At 41.2% G+C, this 16,225-nt stretch overlaps 6 protein-coding genes and 1 non-coding gene across 7 annotated transcripts in view; 3 read left to right on the forward strand and 4 right to left on the reverse strand.

Moving 5' to 3' along the window:
• Positions 1-1,772, reverse strand: part of LOC106311969 (ribosomal RNA small subunit methyltransferase, chloroplastic) — a 2,628-nt gene extending 856 nt beyond the window's left edge. The window contains exons 1-8 of the mRNA XM_013749329.1: positions 1,434-1,772; positions 1,132-1,281; positions 992-1,048; positions 791-889; positions 596-691; positions 416-500; positions 282-334; positions 92-175 (exon numbers count right to left, since the gene is read on the reverse strand). Of these exons, the coding sequence (XP_013604783.1) occupies positions 92-175; positions 282-334; positions 416-500; positions 596-691; positions 791-889; positions 992-1,048; positions 1,132-1,281; positions 1,434-1,685 (876 nt within the window). The 5' untranslated portion in view covers positions 1,686-1,772. The remainder of the gene's footprint in view (positions 1-91; positions 176-281; positions 335-415; positions 501-595; positions 692-790; positions 890-991; positions 1,049-1,131; positions 1,282-1,433) is intronic.
• A 28-nt stretch (positions 1,773-1,800) lies between these two features.
• On the forward strand, positions 1,801-1,873 carry TRNAV-UAC. Its single transcript has one exon. It is a non-coding gene; the product is annotated as a tRNA-Val (tRNA).
• Positions 1,874-1,992: 119 nt separating this feature from the next.
• On the reverse strand, positions 1,993-4,537 carry LOC106311968 (flap endonuclease GEN-like 1). The gene is made up of 7 exons (XM_013749328.1): positions 4,249-4,537; positions 3,934-4,104; positions 3,679-3,849; positions 3,415-3,596; positions 2,978-3,342; positions 2,414-2,892; positions 1,993-2,322 (listed from the first exon to the last, which is right to left on the reverse strand). The coding sequence occupies exons 1-7, from the start codon at positions 4,441-4,443 to the stop codon at positions 2,083-2,085; spliced, it is 1,803 nt and encodes a 600-aa protein (XP_013604782.1). The 5' UTR covers positions 4,444-4,537; the 3' UTR covers positions 1,993-2,082.
• Positions 4,538-5,771: 1,234 nt separating this feature from the next.
• Positions 5,772-7,798, reverse strand: LOC106312301 (ATPase GET3). Its single transcript, XM_013749770.1, has 6 exons — positions 7,468-7,798; positions 7,152-7,276; positions 6,816-7,077; positions 6,471-6,609; positions 6,245-6,360; positions 5,772-6,169 (listed from the first exon to the last, which is right to left on the reverse strand). The coding sequence occupies exons 1-6, from the start codon at positions 7,720-7,722 to the stop codon at positions 6,008-6,010; spliced, it is 1,059 nt and encodes a 352-aa protein (XP_013605224.1). The 5' UTR covers positions 7,723-7,798; the 3' UTR covers positions 5,772-6,007.
• Positions 7,799-7,910: 112 nt separating this feature from the next.
• LOC106312300 lies at positions 7,911-11,338 on the forward strand. The gene is made up of 15 exons (XM_013749769.1): positions 7,911-8,141; positions 8,241-8,421; positions 8,506-8,611; positions 8,707-8,789; positions 8,881-8,907; positions 9,013-9,137; positions 9,246-9,341; positions 9,488-9,568; positions 9,676-9,737; positions 9,932-9,988; positions 10,095-10,166; positions 10,253-10,504; positions 10,613-10,728; positions 10,830-10,922; positions 11,071-11,338. The coding sequence occupies exons 1-15, from the start codon at positions 7,979-7,981 to the stop codon at positions 11,216-11,218; spliced, it is 1,662 nt and encodes a 553-aa protein (XP_013605223.1). The 5' UTR covers positions 7,911-7,978; the 3' UTR covers positions 11,219-11,338.
• A 74-nt stretch (positions 11,339-11,412) lies between these two features.
• LOC106307523 (ankyrin repeat and zinc finger domain-containing protein 1) lies at positions 11,413-14,239 on the reverse strand. Its single transcript, XM_013744503.1, has 7 exons — positions 13,936-14,239; positions 13,445-13,866; positions 13,242-13,356; positions 12,237-12,887; positions 11,941-12,018; positions 11,820-11,864; positions 11,413-11,716 (listed from the first exon to the last, which is right to left on the reverse strand). Exons 1-7 carry the CDS (start codon positions 14,206-14,208, stop codon positions 11,603-11,605), a joined length of 1,698 nt encoding a protein of 565 aa, XP_013599957.1. The 5' UTR covers positions 14,209-14,239; the 3' UTR covers positions 11,413-11,602.
• Positions 14,240-14,414: 175 nt separating this feature from the next.
• On the forward strand, positions 14,415-15,867 carry LOC106309992 (peptidyl-prolyl cis-trans isomerase CYP18-1). Its single transcript, XM_013747181.1, has 5 exons — positions 14,415-14,499; positions 14,589-14,663; positions 14,929-15,090; positions 15,268-15,426; positions 15,570-15,867. The coding sequence occupies exons 1-5, from the start codon at positions 14,497-14,499 to the stop codon at positions 15,651-15,653; spliced, it is 483 nt and encodes a 160-aa protein (XP_013602635.1). The 5' UTR covers positions 14,415-14,496; the 3' UTR covers positions 15,654-15,867.
• Positions 15,868-16,225: the final 358 nt, after the last annotated feature.

Below are 16,225 nucleotides of genomic sequence, written 5' to 3' on the forward strand. Positions count from 1 at the left end.
TTTTTTTTTTTTTTTTTTTTTTTTTTTTTTTTTTTTTTTTTTTTTTTTTTTTCCTGTTCTTACAAAATCTGAAGAGAGAGTTTTAGGGTACCAAAGAGAAGAAACTTTTGGTGGACGAGACATCGGGATAGTCCCTCGGATGCTTTAGTTTGAATGTTACAACAGCTGCATCAACCTGCAAGGAGAGCACAAGATGAAACCCAACTATATATACATATAATATGTAATTGGTAGGCCATTTTGGAGATCCAAAACATGAAAAAAGAAAAGTAGAAAGATACCTTGGGCTGAGGGAAGAAGTTCTCCCTAGGAACTCTGAAATTGTATTCCGGTTCTTGAAACAAAGAAAGCGGTTTATCAGCAAAAGAATCCACATTAACAAGAATTGCAAACACAGAGGAAGAGTAACAAGTACCAGAATAGAAGTAGACCAAAATGTTGATGGGTCGGTATTCAGATGTTCGCAAAGCTGGCTCAACCAATCGCAAAGCTGCCTCATCCTAAGATTAAGACCAAACAAAAACTTGATATATACAGTATATATGATATCATTTGAGATAATCGTCTTTGAAAAGGATGGAGGAGGAGAAGAAACCTGGAGTAAGAGAACAACGTGAGAGAAGATGTCACCCATAGGAAGAAGAAGCTTGACAACATCAGTACTTATGTTAAAAGGTAAGTTGGACACAACCTGCATTATTCATAATATTAAAATACAAGTGTCAAGATATATAAACATGTGGTGCTTGCTGAGTTAGAGCCACACAAAAGAGAGAAACTTGTGTGAGACCTTTGCAAGAGCAAAATCAGGATGAGATAAGTTTCTAGTCTCTAAAAAGGAGAGCATGTGAGAACGGATGTGAGACTTGACAAAATCCTCATGCAAAACCTACAAATGATTGTATGTACCCTCATCTCTTGTTAGAAAACCACAAAGCTTCCATCAGAGAGACAAACCACACACACGAGCTGTTGTTGTTGGTGATAATACCTTGAACTTGTCGGAACCTGCGAATCTTTCTCTCACCAAATCCACCATATGAGGATCCTAAAAGAATTTGGTTGCAAAACTCAGAATCAGCTGCTGCAGCTTGTAAACAAACAAACAAACATTTGAGGAATTGAGGAAACCTTGTCGATGGCAAGAACAGAAGCACCTAGGTTGAGAAGAACATTGGTCAAAGAGCCTGTCCCAGGACCAATCTCTAACACAAAGTCTCCTTCTTTCACTTTAGCAGCTGCCGCTAACTGATCGTTGATGTCCGAATTCAGCATGTAATGCTGTCCCATGACACACAAAAAAAAAACAAAAGGTTTCAATCATTATATACCACTTGGCCAAAAACATGAGAGCACACAAGGTGTTCGACAGTTTGAGATACTCAAATTAACAGAAATGTGGTTAAAGAGAGAGAGAGAAAGGGAGAAGGAACCTGCCCAAGGGATTTTCTGGGAAAGCGGCCTCGAGAATTGAGTGATTTGATGGTCGCGTGGTAATCATCATCTGTGCTCTTCGCGCCGCAGCACACCTTCTTCTTCTTCCTCAGCAGAGATATTTTCGAGCTCCTCCTTGAGAAAGAGGCCGAGGTCTCCCTCAGGGAGGGAGAATTGTCTCCGTTGTTGTTCACCCATGACGGAACCGGCGAGGAATTGATGGTTGATGTTATTGTTACCACTACACTCATCCTCTCTCTTTGCTCCCGATAAAGAACCAAACCTTTGCTCTCTCTCACTTGTTTTGCTCACTTGCAAATATCGCCACGTTTTGACTGACACAGCAGCAGATGTATTAAGTCATATGGTGCTGTGGTGTAGTGGTTATCACGTTTGCCTTACACGCAAAAGGTCTCCAGTTCGATCGTGGGCAGCACCATTTCCTCTCTTTTTTTCTAATAATTTGGATTTAAAAAAAGGTTTATTTCTTAACTCAGTGGAAAGACTGACTGCAAAGATGGGATGTGCAAGTCTCTAACTAGAAACAAGATGATCTACTAGATTAGAGAAAAGATTCAAAGCCAAATCCTTTTTATACAGACCTGAAAGCTGGGTTTTTACTACGAATAACACGAGTATGTTCTGCTCCTATCCAAACAAAAGACGACGCCTTACAGACTTTGAAAAGCTACTACTACTTGCTTGTCTCTTCTTTTCTGCAGAAGCAGAAGCTATTGAGCTCCCCCCTGTTTCTATACTTTCAGCTGGTGTAGCTGCTGCTTTCGTTGAACGGTAGAAATCTGTTATACTTCTCTGTGCACCCATTGATGATGCTGCTGCTCCTCCTCCTCCTTCACAAACATTCTTCTTTTTCGACTCTCGCAGTTTCTGCCAGTTTTAGCCAAAGAGGGAAAACAAACCCCATGAATATAATATCTATAGACAGAGAGAGAGAGAGAGAGAGAACCATTCACGTTACCTTTTCTTGTAGGAAGTGCTCTGTCTCCTCAGGGAAAGCAGACTGGACAAGTCCTATGCATTCATCAGTTAGCAAGAAGCATTCACCGTTATCATTTTGCACCTGTGGTTCATTTAACCCATCTAAGGGATCAACAACACAATCCTCCTCTTCCACCACTTCTTCGTCTTCTTCCCATACAACAATCGGTTTCTCTGGAGTTAAACCACATGTAGATATGGGTTTTCTCCACCTTATCACAAATGACTTATGCCCATATCTAGTTTTCATCCACTTGATTGAATGGAACTCGTACTGGTCGCATAACAAGGGATTTCCCGTGTTGTTGTTGTTTCTTGCCCTTTCTCTTAGATAAATGGTCGACAACATGGGAAGCAACATTTTTCTAACATAAGAAGGATCCCAGCGCAGGTTGTAAACCATGCAATCCACTAGCATTTCCGTATCAGGAGTTCCCCAAGACATTGAAGACCTTTCTTCTGTAATTAAAAGATTAGGATTCAGAACAAGAATCATGTAATGTAATGCGCACAATACATACAGTTATTAAAATCATTTTCATACCTGTGAAAATATCGGATAGATAGAGTTGGATAATCTTTCTGTTGGGAAATTCTGGACCAAGAGCAATTTTATCGCAGACTTTGATCCACCAGTTCTCGGATTTCTTCTCTTCCTTCAAAACTCGATCCTTGGAACAGAAGGAGCATTCACATATAAACTCCAATGGTTTCTTAATGCAACCAGAATCAGAGCTGCAATGCTCACAAGAGGACTTGAAATGAGTTCTCTTGCTGCCTGGGTGTCCACAACGAGAACAGTGAGGAAGTCTTCTTTTCATCTGGGAGCTGGATTCTTCACCATCATCATCCACTGATTTGATTCCACCACTCACTCCAGGTTTCAACCCTTTACCAATGTCCTCTAGTCTACACGAAACACGTTCAATAAATGGTCAGTCACAGAGACAATAAGCTTACGGATGAATATTAATTAATTACCTTTGGAGGATCTCGTCTTCAGAGAAGGCACGGACAATGCGAAGTGCTTTATCGAGACCAATCCCAAGAACACCACCTGAATCAAAGTCGTTTCCAACCAAAAGAGAGATGGCTATCAAGTGTCTCCGCTTCAGACCGAGGCCAGCTTCGATATCAGACATATGGTAGCACTCGAATGGCTCCTACACAGAAATGCGGATTTCATAATGAGTAAAAGGAAGGCCAAACCATTAGCGAGTCAAAGAAGAGGAAGAATTGGATTACAGTGGAGTTAGGCTTGATGGCTTTGATAACGGAGTTAGCACCAAAGAGGAAAGCATCACTATCAGGAGTAATGCAAGCATCCACAAAGCCTTGGCTATTGAGCTGAGCACAGAGAGCTTCAGCCTCACCATTTGCTTTCAGAACAGGGATGCCGAGCAATTTAAGTAGCTCCTACATAACCACAACAAGAAATAATTTAATAAGAAGATAATAATAAATGGGAACCAAAAGTAGCATGAAAGGCTAAAACCTTACCACACATTCGCTAACCCATACACAAAACTGCTTATTTTTCTCAACGGGGACTCCCTCTTGGAGACTGCAAGTAGTATCAATTCCGGAAGATCGGTAAAACCTAGAGATTCTGGTGTGGGATTTCAAGGGGGAAGGTGTTCCATCAACCACAAACACTGGGTACGCTCCATACTGCATAAACCCTAAACAGCATTATGATCATTCCCAACCAACAATCAACCATAATCCGGAAAGAGAAAACGAAACCCCCAAAAAAAAAAAAAAAAAAAAAAAAAAATGAAGCAATGCATGCATTAGAAGAGGAAATGGAAGAACCTTGGAGAAGAGATTGATGGTTCGGAAGAAGGTGAGCCTCAGGTGAGGTTTAAGGGTCAAACCCTTGACGGCAGTCTCATGCTGAATGATCCAGAAGGAGAGATCAACGGCCACCCGTTTATCCCTGAGATAATCAGAGCCTTCGTGTCGACCATAAGGTCTCAACAAATCCCAGAACTTTCCTCCCACTCCCATCAAATCAATTGCCAAACGGCCGAACACACACTCACACAGAGAGAGCGAGAAGGAGGAAGAAAGACGGAGAGAAAAGGGCGATTATATTCTTCTTACCGTTATGGAGTCTCGATTCTACCTAATCTACTTCAACTTCTTTATATGGCTTCATTCTATCACCCGCCACCACTTTGGGCTCATCTTACGTGGCCTCAGGCCCATTTACTAGCCCAGAAAACAGTTCATCAGTATTATCAACAAAGAAGTACTATATAGTTCCAATTTTGTTTTTTTTTGTCATCTCGTTTTATTAAATGGCTAAAAGCCAACAAAGCACAAGAAATAAAAGAAAGGGGCATAGAAAAGTCCAAACGTACAACAGCAAGGCCTAACCGCAAAGGCCCACACATAAAAGCCCAAAAGAAAGAAGCTCTAGACAGCTCACAACCAATGTGTCAAAACGCATGCGGAAGACGGACACGTGGTGGAAGAGCAAAGACAACCCTTTCTTCACCGATTTCCAAGTTGTTGCCGGAATTTCTAACCGAAGATCTACCAGAAACACACCGGAACAAGATGCTCAAGACTAGAACATCCAAGCAAAATGAAAACCAAAATCAGCGGAGCTAGACCGCACCATCGCTTCATTGAGAATCGAATCAGTGTTGCCAAGAACCAACGAGAAAAGAGGAAGTTACGATCCAACAATCTTTAAAAAGCCACATTTAAAGATATGAAGAAGCGCGAAGGAGGAACAACCCAATAAAAGGAGAAGATCATAACTTAACCAAATAAAAAAGTTAGCAAAACTGAATCAATTTTGAAAATCAAAGAAGCGATTGAAAATAAAACAGAGTGAAACTAAATCCAGAGGAACTAGACAAAACTTAATTGAAATTCATCAGAGATGAGCGATGAATCTCAAGATACAAGCCGGCCAAGACGATGCTTTCGGAGCCACCGCTTGCCAGAGTCGATAGCCGACCGTCCATCACCGAAGAGTAAAGCAAGGACGCCGGAGTCTAAAGCCTGACGACCACCGTAGAACAGATGCGACGCCAGAGGCTGAAATCCGGTCGGATGATACCGAAGCCGGAGGAGGAGGGTTGACCGGAGGGCGATCAAACGCCAAAGGAGAAGCCGCCATCAAAACTGCCAACTCTCTCTCTAAAAGATTTGTAAGAGATAAGAGAGAGAAAGCTTTTTCCAATTTTGTTAACCGATAGATGTTTTTTTTTATAGAGATTAAAGTTGTAGAAATTAAACAAAGAGTCAAGAGTTGTAGAAATTAAGCAAAGAGAGTGAATAAACTTTACTGTAGAAAAATGTGCAACATAGGACTGGAAAAATGCTCCCAAAGATTACTATGTTTGAAGTTTGATCCCCTGCCCTGTAACGAGTCTTTTTTCTTTTTGACACATGAAAAACTAGAAGAGACATTTGAGTACACCAAAAAAAAAACACCTATAAATTGTTCAAAACAGAAACAAGAAGAAAGCTCAGATCCAGAAGTCTCGCATGTAGGAAGCAATTGAGTTTTCTGAGTATCTGGTTGAGAAAGAAACTTTGGGAAGCTTCATCTTTCTCAACTCTTGATCCGTTCCAGTTCTTCTTCCGCTGTTTTCAACTGCAGACGCAATGTGTGTACTTTCCTCTCCAGCTCTTCTACATTGCTTCTGCTTGTCGTTGGATGGTACGGCGTCAAGAACTTATCCGAGAATGCCTTTAACGCTTCCACCCCTGTCACCTGTGTCATCCCACAACAAGTTTATATCCCAGGATATTCCTTCTCGTATCTATTGAGAGTCTCATGCCTTCTTACCTCTTCGGGAAGCAGAGGAAGTTTTGTGATATTGAAGTCATCGTATAGCATATAAAACTGATCAAGGTACTTCTGCTGCATCCGCATCCTTGCTCTGAGCAACTTGGATTCCACATCTAGACAAGAGAGGCAAGTGATATAATAGTCGTGTACACTAAAACAAGGTTTTATACGGGAAGATAGGCACAAATAGAAAGGGAAAAAAAAAATCTGCAAAAAGTAGCACCTTCGTCATCGTAGAGTACTTGGTTGATGATGATGTTATGCGTGTCGATCTCAAACTTGGCGAGTTCCTGAACTAATCTCTCTGTTTCATAGAGAGACAAGAACTCAGGGATGCAGACACAGACGAACGTTGTCAAATCCTGCGCATTTTTATCAAATTGCACCAATCAGAATCTTCACCAATGCATAGTGTCAAACAAAATTCATAAAGAGAAGCGACACATATATGGAAAGTTAAATGTCGTAGTAGGAATTGTGCAGTAATACAAAACCAAAACCGTGAACAGAATGAAGAAACTGTTATGAACACTGGAAAAAAAAAAGGAAGCAAAGGAACCAAGGTTACCGGGTCTTTAAACTGGCGATTAACTTGTTCAATGACATCCTTCAAGCCCTCAAGTCTTCCCAAGAGAGCATCCTCCCCAAACTCATCTTCCATGCCAAACATACGGCTCATCTGATTCATCAAGCCACCAAAGCGACTCTTCAAGGACATCAATTTGGAAAGGCCCTTTTCAAGAGTGGCGGGGAACTGCAAGAGACGGAGAGTGTGACCAGTAGGAGCGGTGTCAAAGACAATAGTTGCATAATCCATTGTTTGGACCAACCTATAAAGAAGAAAAGAATGAGACTTTATAGTAAAATGGGAAGAAGGAAGGAAGGAAGAGAGGCGGTTGCATACTTGAGCATCTCAGCAAAACTCATGGCCTCATCGATTCCAGGAATGGCATTGGCCAAATCAGAGAACAGACTATCCATCCCTTCAGGGCCAGCTAAGTCATCAGTCTCAACAGTAGGATCCACCTCCTGAGAAAAGCAATTATATGAAGAATACAAATTAGTCTCCACATCAAACCTAATCCCCAAAAAAAGAATTGATGCAAATCATCCCGAAATTTACAACTAGTCAAAATCGAGCAAAGAATTGTCGCAGATTGAGATTGGATTCGAGAGATAAGAAGGGATCTAGGAAAGGAGGAGATCGAATACAATAATACCATGGCAAAGAGATTGGAGAAGCCTTGGACCAAAGTGGGGGATTTAGTGAAGCGCTGCTGAAAGGCGTCGCTGAGATTGTGAGCGGGGTCGGTGGAGATGATGAGAACGGAGGATCGAACCCTAGCGAGACAGATTGCGAGGATGGAACTGCATGTCGTCTTCCCAACGCCTCCTTTCCCACCCACGAATACCCATTTTAGAGAATCTTGATCCAGAATGTTCTGCACTGTCGCCTCCGGCATATCCGACGCCATTCCTTCCTTCCTCTTCGACAGATATCGAGTCTCGCTCGCAATGCCCTTTCACTTTGGCGTATGGATGGAAAAGAGTTTTAACGATTCCCGGTTTAAGTTTATTGGGTTATTTGGTTCTTGCTTGGTTTGACCAAATCATAAAATATCGAATTGTTAATTTTTTAAATATCTCAGCTTCGTTTTCAATCGGTTTAACTTCGGTTCAGTCTTTAGCACGATCAATATCAGCTAGAGCTGAGCTGGTTGGTGTAGGAGAATGGCGGCGGCGGCGGCGGCGGTGACATCATCAGAAGAAGGAGCGAAAGTGCAAGTGTTCGTAGACTGGCTGCAGGTGAATGGAGCTGAGTTACGAGGCTGCACCATCAACTCTTCCCCAAAAGGATTTGGCATTTTCGCCGACGCTCAAGGCTCTTCCGACGGTAAAGCTTAAAGCTACGCTCATCCATCATCTGCTGGAAATTTGATTTGATTTGATTTTATCTCTAAATGAAAAAGAAAATGATGTGAGTGAGTTTCAGATGACGATGTATTGGTGGTTGTTCCGCTTGAATTGGCCATCACCCCTATGAGAGTCCTTCAGGAGCCTCTCCTGGGCCCTGAGTGTCGCTCCATGTTCGAACAAGGTCATGTCGATGACCGCTTTCTCATCATTTTGTTCCTTACTTTTGAGCGTCTTCGTCCTCTTTCTTCTTGGAAGCCGTAATCTCTCTCACTCTTCTCTTTTAGGGGCTCAACATTTTCACTTTCCTTCCTTCTTACACTGTGTGTGTGTGTGTGTGGTAGGTATCTTGACATGCTTCCCACTCGATTTGGCAATCCTCTTTGGTTTTCCGATGATGACTTCCTCGAGCTCAAAGGCACTAACCTGTACGACGCTACCCTGTTGCAGGTTAACCCTCTATCTTGTTTGTCATGTGACTTTTTCTTCTTACATATAATATAATAATTATTCTGAAGATGAATTCATTTTCTTGCCTTTTTCAGAAGAAGAAGTTGCTCTCTCTTTACCATGACAAAGTTGAGCCCCTCCTCAATAAGCTTCTTCTTTTGGATGGCGTTTCTGAAAGGTCAACTGGCTTTAACATTTTTAAGCTACTTTGTTCTTCATCATGGCCACCCAATCATTTTTCTTTCTTTTTTTTTGGTCTTTTCCTGCAGCAATGTTTCCTTTGACCATTTCCTCTGGTATGTTCGTTGGTTATTTCTTTTTTTTTTTTAGTAAAACCAATAGTTTTAGTGGGCTGCAAAAGGGCTCCTGAGTGGTGTTGAGACCTTTTCTCGTTGCGCCAGGGCTAATTCTGTATTCTGGAGTCGTGCCTTGAACCTTCCTCTTCCACATTCGTTCGTCTTTCCTCAAAACCAAGAAGATGTTGGAGCTTGCCCATCAACACCTGCAACGGATTCCCATCAAAAAGGCAAGTCATTATTGTCACTGTTACTGTTTCTATGTCTGATCCCTGTACTTAGTTTATTTATACGATTACTAAATGACTTCATGAGTTTCTTCATTTTCTGATTGGTAGAGATTCAGGATCAAGTCCCTGGCGCCACATCTGTAGGAAGCGGAGATACTGTATGGGTTGAGGGGCTTGTTCCCGGCATCGACTTTTGCAACCATGGTATGCCAATACCAGGAATTGAGTCTTTTTATTTGTAGAAAATAGACTCTAAATATTGGTTTCTCTGTCCCATTGTGTTGATGTGGTCAATGGAATTATATTCCTGGTGTAATGTGATATGATGTACTATGGTTATGGCAGTACAGATTTGAAGCCTGTGGCTACTTGGGAAGTTGATGGGACCGGATCAGTATCTAAAGTTCCTTTCTCCATGTATCTTCTCTCCGGTTGGCCAATATACTTTCTCCCTTACCTCTCACTTTCAATAAATATCCATCAAATAATATCGAACATTCCTTTTTTCCTAACTGCCAAAATTCTGTAAACTGAACAGTTGCACAAAATCCTATTCCAAACAAGGAGATCACGATCAGTTATGGTGACAAAGGAAACGAGGTAAGCCATTTTACAGTTCGTTCCTGGCAGCTTGAAAATACAATCAACTGAATGGGACCTGTTTGTTATCCAGTCAAATATGTCGTTTTCTTGGCTTAAATATATCTTGTATTGAGCTTAAATAGGTCTTTGCATTTTGTGAATTATCACATCAAGTCCTTTGTTTGAGTGGTGTGTCTTCTTGTTGTATGCAGGAGCTTCTTTACCTGTACGGATTTGTGATAGAGAACAATCCCGATGATTATCTCATGGTAAGTATTATTATATATGATTCTTAAGTAAGTTTGAAGATAAAAAAGATGCTCTTCAAATTTGTTTTTCACATCTGCTGTTAGGAATAACATTGGATACATTCAGGTACATTATCCTGTTGAGGCGATTCCCAGCATCCCTTTCTCTGATTCAAAGGGACAGCTTCTTGAAGCTCAGGTTAGCAGTTCGCATTATTTACTCAAAACTTTGTATTTTGATTTAATATGCAATCGGTTGAACTTTGAAAAAAATTCTCATTGCAGAAAGCTCAACTCCGGTGTCTCCTGCCAAAATCGCTTCTGGATCATGGTTTTTTCCCACAAACCACATCAAAAGTCAGAGAAAGCGATGAGAAGGAAAAAGCTGCTAGATCCTGTAATTTCAGTTGGTCTGGACAGCGTAAGATTCCCAAATATGTGAACAAACTAGTTTTCCCAGAAGATTTTATGACTGGCTTGAGGACCATTGCTATGCAAGAAGATGAGATTTACAAGTTCTCAGCTATGCTTGAAGAGGTATCATCACTCATCTAATAACATAATATTCACAGATTGTATTCTGCAGTTGATCACTTGATATTGCTTTTATTGAGACAAAGAGTATATGTATTGTCGTGGTGAAAGCTTGTAGAGTCAAGACCAGACGAGCAACCTAGTGAAACTGAGGTGAGGATGGCGGTATGGGAAGCATGCGGGGATTCTGGAGCTTTGCAGTTGCTTGTGGATCTCCTTAATGCAAAGTAAGCAAATTGAATTCGTTACATGTGACATGATACGTCAAGAGCTAACCAACAGGTTTTTCTGTATCAAGTAAGTGATGCACTTTTTATTGGGTTGACAGGATGATGAAGCTGGAAGAGAATTCGGGCAGTGAAGAACAAGATGCTGGGCTCCTTGAGGAGGCATGCGTCTTGGAGAGCCATGATCAGCCCAGGTACAATGTTGATGATAATTATAGACAGTTTTAAGAGTTGGGAATATCAAAGGAGAGGGTTGTTGGCATGCGTAATCTAAACAAATATAGAGAAGTACACAATCTTTCTTTATTGACATGTTGGTTTGAAATTATGTGATGATAACAGGGAGTTGGAGGAGGAAGGGAAAAGGATGATGAGCAGAAACAAGTGGTCAAGTGTGGTATACCGTAGAGGCCAGAAACAACTCACTAGACTGTTCTTGAAAGAAGCAGAGCACGCCCTTCACTTAGCCCTCTCCTCTGACCATTGTTGAGTAGTATTCTTCTAAAAGATTAAATAAAAGGCTGGATACTTTTTTAAAATTATTGTACTGTAGCTTTTAAAGCCTGATACTATATTTTCTACAAAACTAAATTTAAAAATATTTTGGTTTTTTGTTTATATTAGTAAACCAGTTTGGTTTTAATTTTTTATTGGAACCAAAAGAATCAAAAATTAATGGAGAAGAGACAACAAAAAGTATGTGAATTTAATACCAAAAAGAGATTAGTACTATTGTATACATCACCACGGCAAAATCTATAAGAATTACACAGCCCCCAAAAAAATATGTAAAAAGCCTATTTGAAACATAGGTGAAAGTAATCCACAAGCGGATTTATTTTGGGATAGAATGTGAATATAATACTCGCGCTGCCTAAGATGATGGTGCTGTCGTCGAACTGCTTTGAATGTTAAGTGATGCCATCCGTCTTTCTGCCGCCGCTGCTCTCTTTTCTCTCTCCGCTGCCATTGCTCTTCTCACTTCCTCCTATTAACAATTTAACACAACACAGAATGTTGATGTCTCTTGGCCTTAGATACCAGACTCGAAGTCATATTAGAATACACATTTTGGGTTTTGTGAAGCTCACCACTTTAGAGATGGGTTTCTCCTTCTCAGCCTGTTCAGCTTCTGCCTGTAAACACAAGGAGTGTTAGATAACAAGTTAACTGCCCAGTTTGTTTTGTATAAGACAGTGATTAACACGTTACTTGAGCCTTCTTTTCTCGGGCTTTTCGTAGTTTCTTCATTTCTTTTGCTCTTGCTTTCTTCTTGGCGTCTTTCTCTGCCTGCACCAATCACCACCGTCACAAAATCAAGTTAGTCACGTGCTGGATTCAGACAGCATCCCGTATGAATGCAAATGTTTGTCAACACAAAAATCATGGGAGCATGAATGCATCACTTTCATACAGCACCATATATTTGGACCCTCGCACACAAGCACCACATATAAACCCCTGGATAGAGCTTAACCAAAATTCTTAAGTCAACAAATGCAAAGTACCTGCTTAGCAGCTTGAGATTCCTCCATCTCCTTGGTGAGCGGGCTGGGTACTTTAGCATCATGCCAATTCCATTTTTCAAGGTTTGACGCCATAAACCGCCTGAAAATGTTTCTCACTTCCTTGTCATTTGCAAGCATGTATGGCGTTCTGCCTCTTTCATCCTTAGCACAAGGATCCATACCCTCCTCCAGTAAGTTCCCAACTCTCTCACAGTCACCAGATTTAGCAGCTTCGTGTAATGGAGTTGACGTACCAGTAACTCCATCCCCGAGGTCCTCTTCTATAACATCTGGCTCCTCTAAGATTATGCTGGTAGAAGTTTCAACAGGCTCATCCTGTCTTGAGATTTCACCCGAATCCTCAATGTGGGTGTGCAGCACGATATTAGCTTTGGCTTCTTCTGGTGGATTTACAAAAATCTCCTCAGTTACATATGCAACCTGAGTCAACTGATTATATATACGCTGTGATTCTTTGAAGGTTGGCCGCCGGATAGTAAATGGAACGTTTCGTACAGCGCAGTTTTGGCTGCTAAAGTATGGTTTGCCTGCATTGAAAAGCAGTTGCCTACTGCTTGAGGGAGCATGGACAAAAACACAAGATGCACCATCAAAATAAGGCTTCCAGCTAGCAAGTAGCTCTTGTATATCCTAACAAAGTTTAAAAATGATGATTAGAATTCCAGGATAAGAGTATATAAACAAAAAGTTTTTAGTGTTTGCCTTCCTACACAGGACGACAAACCATCATGTCCCTAAGCTACTCTGTCCTCACTTAAGATGAAAGATCACTCTAATCTGCGATGAGGGCTTTTCAGGAAAATGATAAACTGAGAAACCATATGAAGAGAAGAATAACAGAAGAAAGTTCCTGGACAGGTAAACAGATCGTCCCCTAAGAATCTATTTTTCCTATTATAACATCAGCAACAAAAGGAATTGGGAAAAACCAAAGACCTTAAATAAGCTATGGGAGTATCAAGCTTGTTGACAGAGAGGACGAACCTTTTTCAAAGCAAGTTCATTATAACGACGAAGGGAGGCACCGGCAGAGTGGATACTTCCCCCGCTGCCATCTTTTGTGGACTGTTTTTTCCCAGCCTTGGCTCTTACAACGTATCTATGGAGATTAAAGGACAAGTAAACGACCTATTTGCAAAGGACCCAGAGAAGCTAACATAATGTAAGACTGAGAGAGTGAGAGGTACCTGTGGAATGTTTTATGAGCCACAACGGACTTTCCATTAAAGACAGTACCAGCAAAGTGGCCACCACTAGCAAGCAACACGACACACATTCTCCTACCATCCGTATAAACGAAAGTCCTCAGCCTCTCAGTGACATCACTCTCGGGCAAGCTCCCAGAATCATCAAGAGAAACTCCTGTGTAGGAAACCCTTTCAGCCTCGTCCATGATTAAGCTTTTCCAGATAGAAACCTTGTCACCAGTGTGAAGAAGAATAAAGAGCTTCTTTTTATCAACAAGAGCATGGAAGAAAGGTGGTCTTGGATCAGATTCGTCCTCTGATCCTGAGATACTAGACACATCGTAGTCTTGGACGGACTCAGATGTCAACTCATCAACATCTTCTTCTCTCAAAACAGCCTTTCCAGCAACACTCAGCTTGATCTAACAACAACAGAGTGTTTGATTAATTAGTAGGAGGATACACAATTATTCGAAGAGAGAGATGATTACATTAAGGCGATGAATGTCGGACTTGAAGTGGGAGCGTTGATCGTGAAGGGAGACGAACTCGATTTTACAAGTGTTACAGGTCCATCTATCCAATATGACGCCGCCCTCCTTGGAGCTCTTCTCCGCCGCCTCCGGATCGAAAGCGGGTGAAAGCAACCGGACCGAAGGATTCAACAAGCAACAGGAGTCAAAGAAATCCACATTCAAGTCAAAAATCGATCGAGGCAGAGGCAGCTTGTCGCCGGCGACGGAAGATGGCGGGTCGGTAGCCATGTGAAATTAGAGATTCCAATATACAAAGTACAAATGAATTGGGGGTTGGTACTTTGAAAGCATAAAGCGACACTACCGATTGTTGTTTCTTTAATGGGCCATGATAACATTAACGTGGCCCATATAATGCCCAATACTATAAGCAATTGTTTATTAATGGACCGACACTCTCATAAAGGTGGCCCATATAATGCCCAATACAACGGCGGGTTGCAGAAAAATCTGGAAGAAAAAGGGAGGAAATCAACTCAAAGCTCCTCTAGTTTCCAAGCAAGCATCACAGCGTCAATGGTGAGACTTTGATTTTGTAATTTGCACATATATAATAATAATAAATAAGACTGTAGAGTTTCCTCATCGTCTTGGTTTGGTTCGCGCAGTCGGTAACATTGCACACGAATCTGGGGGATATAAAGTGCGAGATCTTCTGTGACGAGGTTCCCAAGAATGCCGAGGTTACTTGTTTTTCCTTTTAGAAGTTATATGTCTTTGAAAATTGAAAGTGATATTCATTGTTTAATCTCTGCTGGGTGAAGATTGTCTGCTGATGCTCAATCTCTGAATTTTTATATTATAATTAGCAGTCACAAAAGTTAGGGTTGTTTGAATAATGTTCTATGTAGCAGCTGAATTTGTCTTGGTCCTTGGTTCTTTGCGTGGTCATTCATATTGCAGTTTTGTTTTGTTTTTTCTGCTGTATTGATGATGATGATGATGCAGAACTTTCTGGCGCTATGTGCAAGTGGGTATTACGATGGGACAATCTTTCACAGGAATATCAAAGGCTTCATGATTCAAGGCGGAGACCCAACCGGAACTGGGAAAGGAGGAACTAGCATCTGGGGAAAGAAATTCAATGACGAGATTCGTGACTCCCTTAAGGTACTCTACTTATTTCTGCCAAGGGATGATCATGTCTTACCTAGTTTATAGGATTCTCTTAGCTCACAACAATGTGTTTTCGCCAACTTGTCACATACCTGCTGTGTCAGCCGCTTAGGACCTATTTGGTTTTGAATCGATTTGCCTCCTGATCCACATTCTTTATTGTTGTGACAGCACAATGCAAGAGGGATGCTGTCGATGGCAAACAGTGGCCCAAACACAAACGGAAGCCAGTTCTTCATTACCTATGCAAAACAACCTCATCTCAATGGACTATACACCATCTTTGGCAAAGTCATTCATGGCTTCGAAGTACTTGACATCATGGAAAAGGTAAACCCCCCTCTCTAAATCTTATTTCCCCTCAATAAATCACCTCCCTCAAGTTCTTGTGTTTATTTCCTACTACTATGACAAGAGTGTTAAAAACATAAAAAAAAAAAAAGAGAATGATTTTGAGTGATGTGATTGTGCAGACTCAAACAGGTGCGGGAGATAGGCCGCTTGCTGAGATAAGGCTAAACCGTGTGACAATCCACGCCAATCCACTTGCTGGTTAATTTGTCAGAATGCTGCTGCTGCCGCAGACCCTGTTATTCGTTTTCACCTATTAAGAAGCTTGTACTGGATTTCTTTTTTTTTTAATTATCACTCACTTAAAAATCCATGTCCTCACTCCTCGGAGAGAGTTTCAAAGTTTTAGAAACGTATGTGTGACCATTAAAAGAGTATCTATTATTTGTGTAATAAAATTATGGAAGCTTGTTGTTTCTACACAGTGGGCCATCAAAAATCATTGAGGCCTACAAAATAATGTAAATGGGCTCTGTGGTAAATGAAATCCAGTCTAGTCTTGTTGACAGAACACCGACCCATTCGGCGCAATTAAAGCTGACTGAACCAGTCTGGTTGAGGGGTAAAAGGCAGTACATTTTATTGGACACAAGTAGGACCCAATTAAACTCAACGACTGTCTCTGTCTTCATTCAAAATTACGAACCGAGTGTGGGCCCCGCCATCCTCCTCCTCCACCATCACTACTGTTTTTTCTTTAAAGAATTAAAAAAAAAAAAAAAAAAAAAAAAAAAAGAGAGTCTCATATGCCTTTACCAGCATTAAGAGAACTCAACCC

This window comes from Brassica oleracea, chromosome C8 (genome assembly GCF_000695525.1).
Source record: "Brassica oleracea var. oleracea cultivar TO1000 chromosome C8, BOL, whole genome shotgun sequence".
Lineage (NCBI taxonomy): Eukaryota > Viridiplantae > Streptophyta > Magnoliopsida > Brassicales > Brassicaceae > Brassica > Brassica oleracea.

What these genes read in the sequence shown, in the direction of transcription:
- LOC106312300 (XM_013749769.1), top strand. Translation starts at nt 7,979, where the DNA reads ATGGCGGCGGCGGCGGCGGCGGTGACATCATCAGAAGAAGGAGCGAAA. An exon ending in TTGGATGGCGTTTCTGAAAG is followed by an intron (nt 8,790 to 8,880) that starts GTCAACTGGCTT and finishes CTTTTCCTGCAG; the next exon opens with CAATGTTTCCTTTGACCATT. An exon ending in ATCCCGATGATTATCTCATG is followed by an intron (nt 9,989 to 10,094) that starts GTAAGTATTATT and finishes GGATACATTCAG; the next exon opens with GTACATTATCCTGTTGAGGC.
- LOC106309992 (XM_013747181.1), top strand. An exon ending in AGATTCGTGACTCCCTTAAG is followed by an intron (nt 15,091 to 15,267) that starts GTACTCTACTTA and finishes TTGTTGTGACAG; the next exon opens with CACAATGCAAGAGGGATGCT. An exon ending in TACTTGACATCATGGAAAAG is followed by an intron (nt 15,427 to 15,569) that starts GTAAACCCCCCT and finishes GTGATTGTGCAG; the next exon opens with ACTCAAACAGGTGCGGGAGA.
- LOC106312301 (XM_013749770.1), bottom strand. Translation starts at nt 7,722, where the DNA reads ATGGCGTCGGATATGCCGGAGGCGACAGTGCAGAACATTCTGGATCAA. An exon ending in AGTTTTGCTGAGATGCTCAA is followed by an intron (nt 7,078 to 7,151) that starts GTATGCAACCGC and finishes TCTTCTTTATAG; the next exon opens with GTTGGTCCAAACAATGGATT. An exon ending in ATCGCCAGTTTAAAGACCCG is followed by an intron (nt 6,610 to 6,815) that starts GTAACCTTGGTT and finishes AAAAATGCGCAG; the next exon opens with GATTTGACAACGTTCGTCTG.
- LOC106307523 (XM_013744503.1), bottom strand. Translation starts at nt 14,208, where the DNA reads ATGGCTACCGACCCGCCATCTTCCGTCGCCGGCGACAAGCTGCCTCTG. An exon ending in CCGACATTCATCGCCTTAAT is followed by an intron (nt 13,867 to 13,935) that starts GTAATCATCTCT and finishes TGTTGTTGTTAG; the next exon opens with ATCAAGCTGAGTGTTGCTGG. An exon ending in AATCTCAAGCTGCTAAGCAG is followed by an intron (nt 12,019 to 12,236) that starts GTACTTTGCATT and finishes TGATTGGTGCAG; the next exon opens with GCAGAGAAAGACGCCAAGAA.
- LOC106311968 (XM_013749328.1), bottom strand. Translation starts at nt 4,443, where the DNA reads ATGGGAGTGGGAGGAAAGTTCTGGGATTTGTTGAGACCTTATGGTCGA. An exon ending in TATGGGTTAGCGAATGTGTG is followed by an intron (nt 3,850 to 3,933) that starts GTAAGGTTTTAG and finishes GTGGTTATGTAG; the next exon opens with GAGCTACTTAAATTGCTCGG. An exon ending in CCATCAAGCCTAACTCCACT is followed by an intron (nt 3,597 to 3,678) that starts GTAATCCAATTC and finishes ATTTCTGTGTAG; the next exon opens with GAGCCATTCGAGTGCTACCA.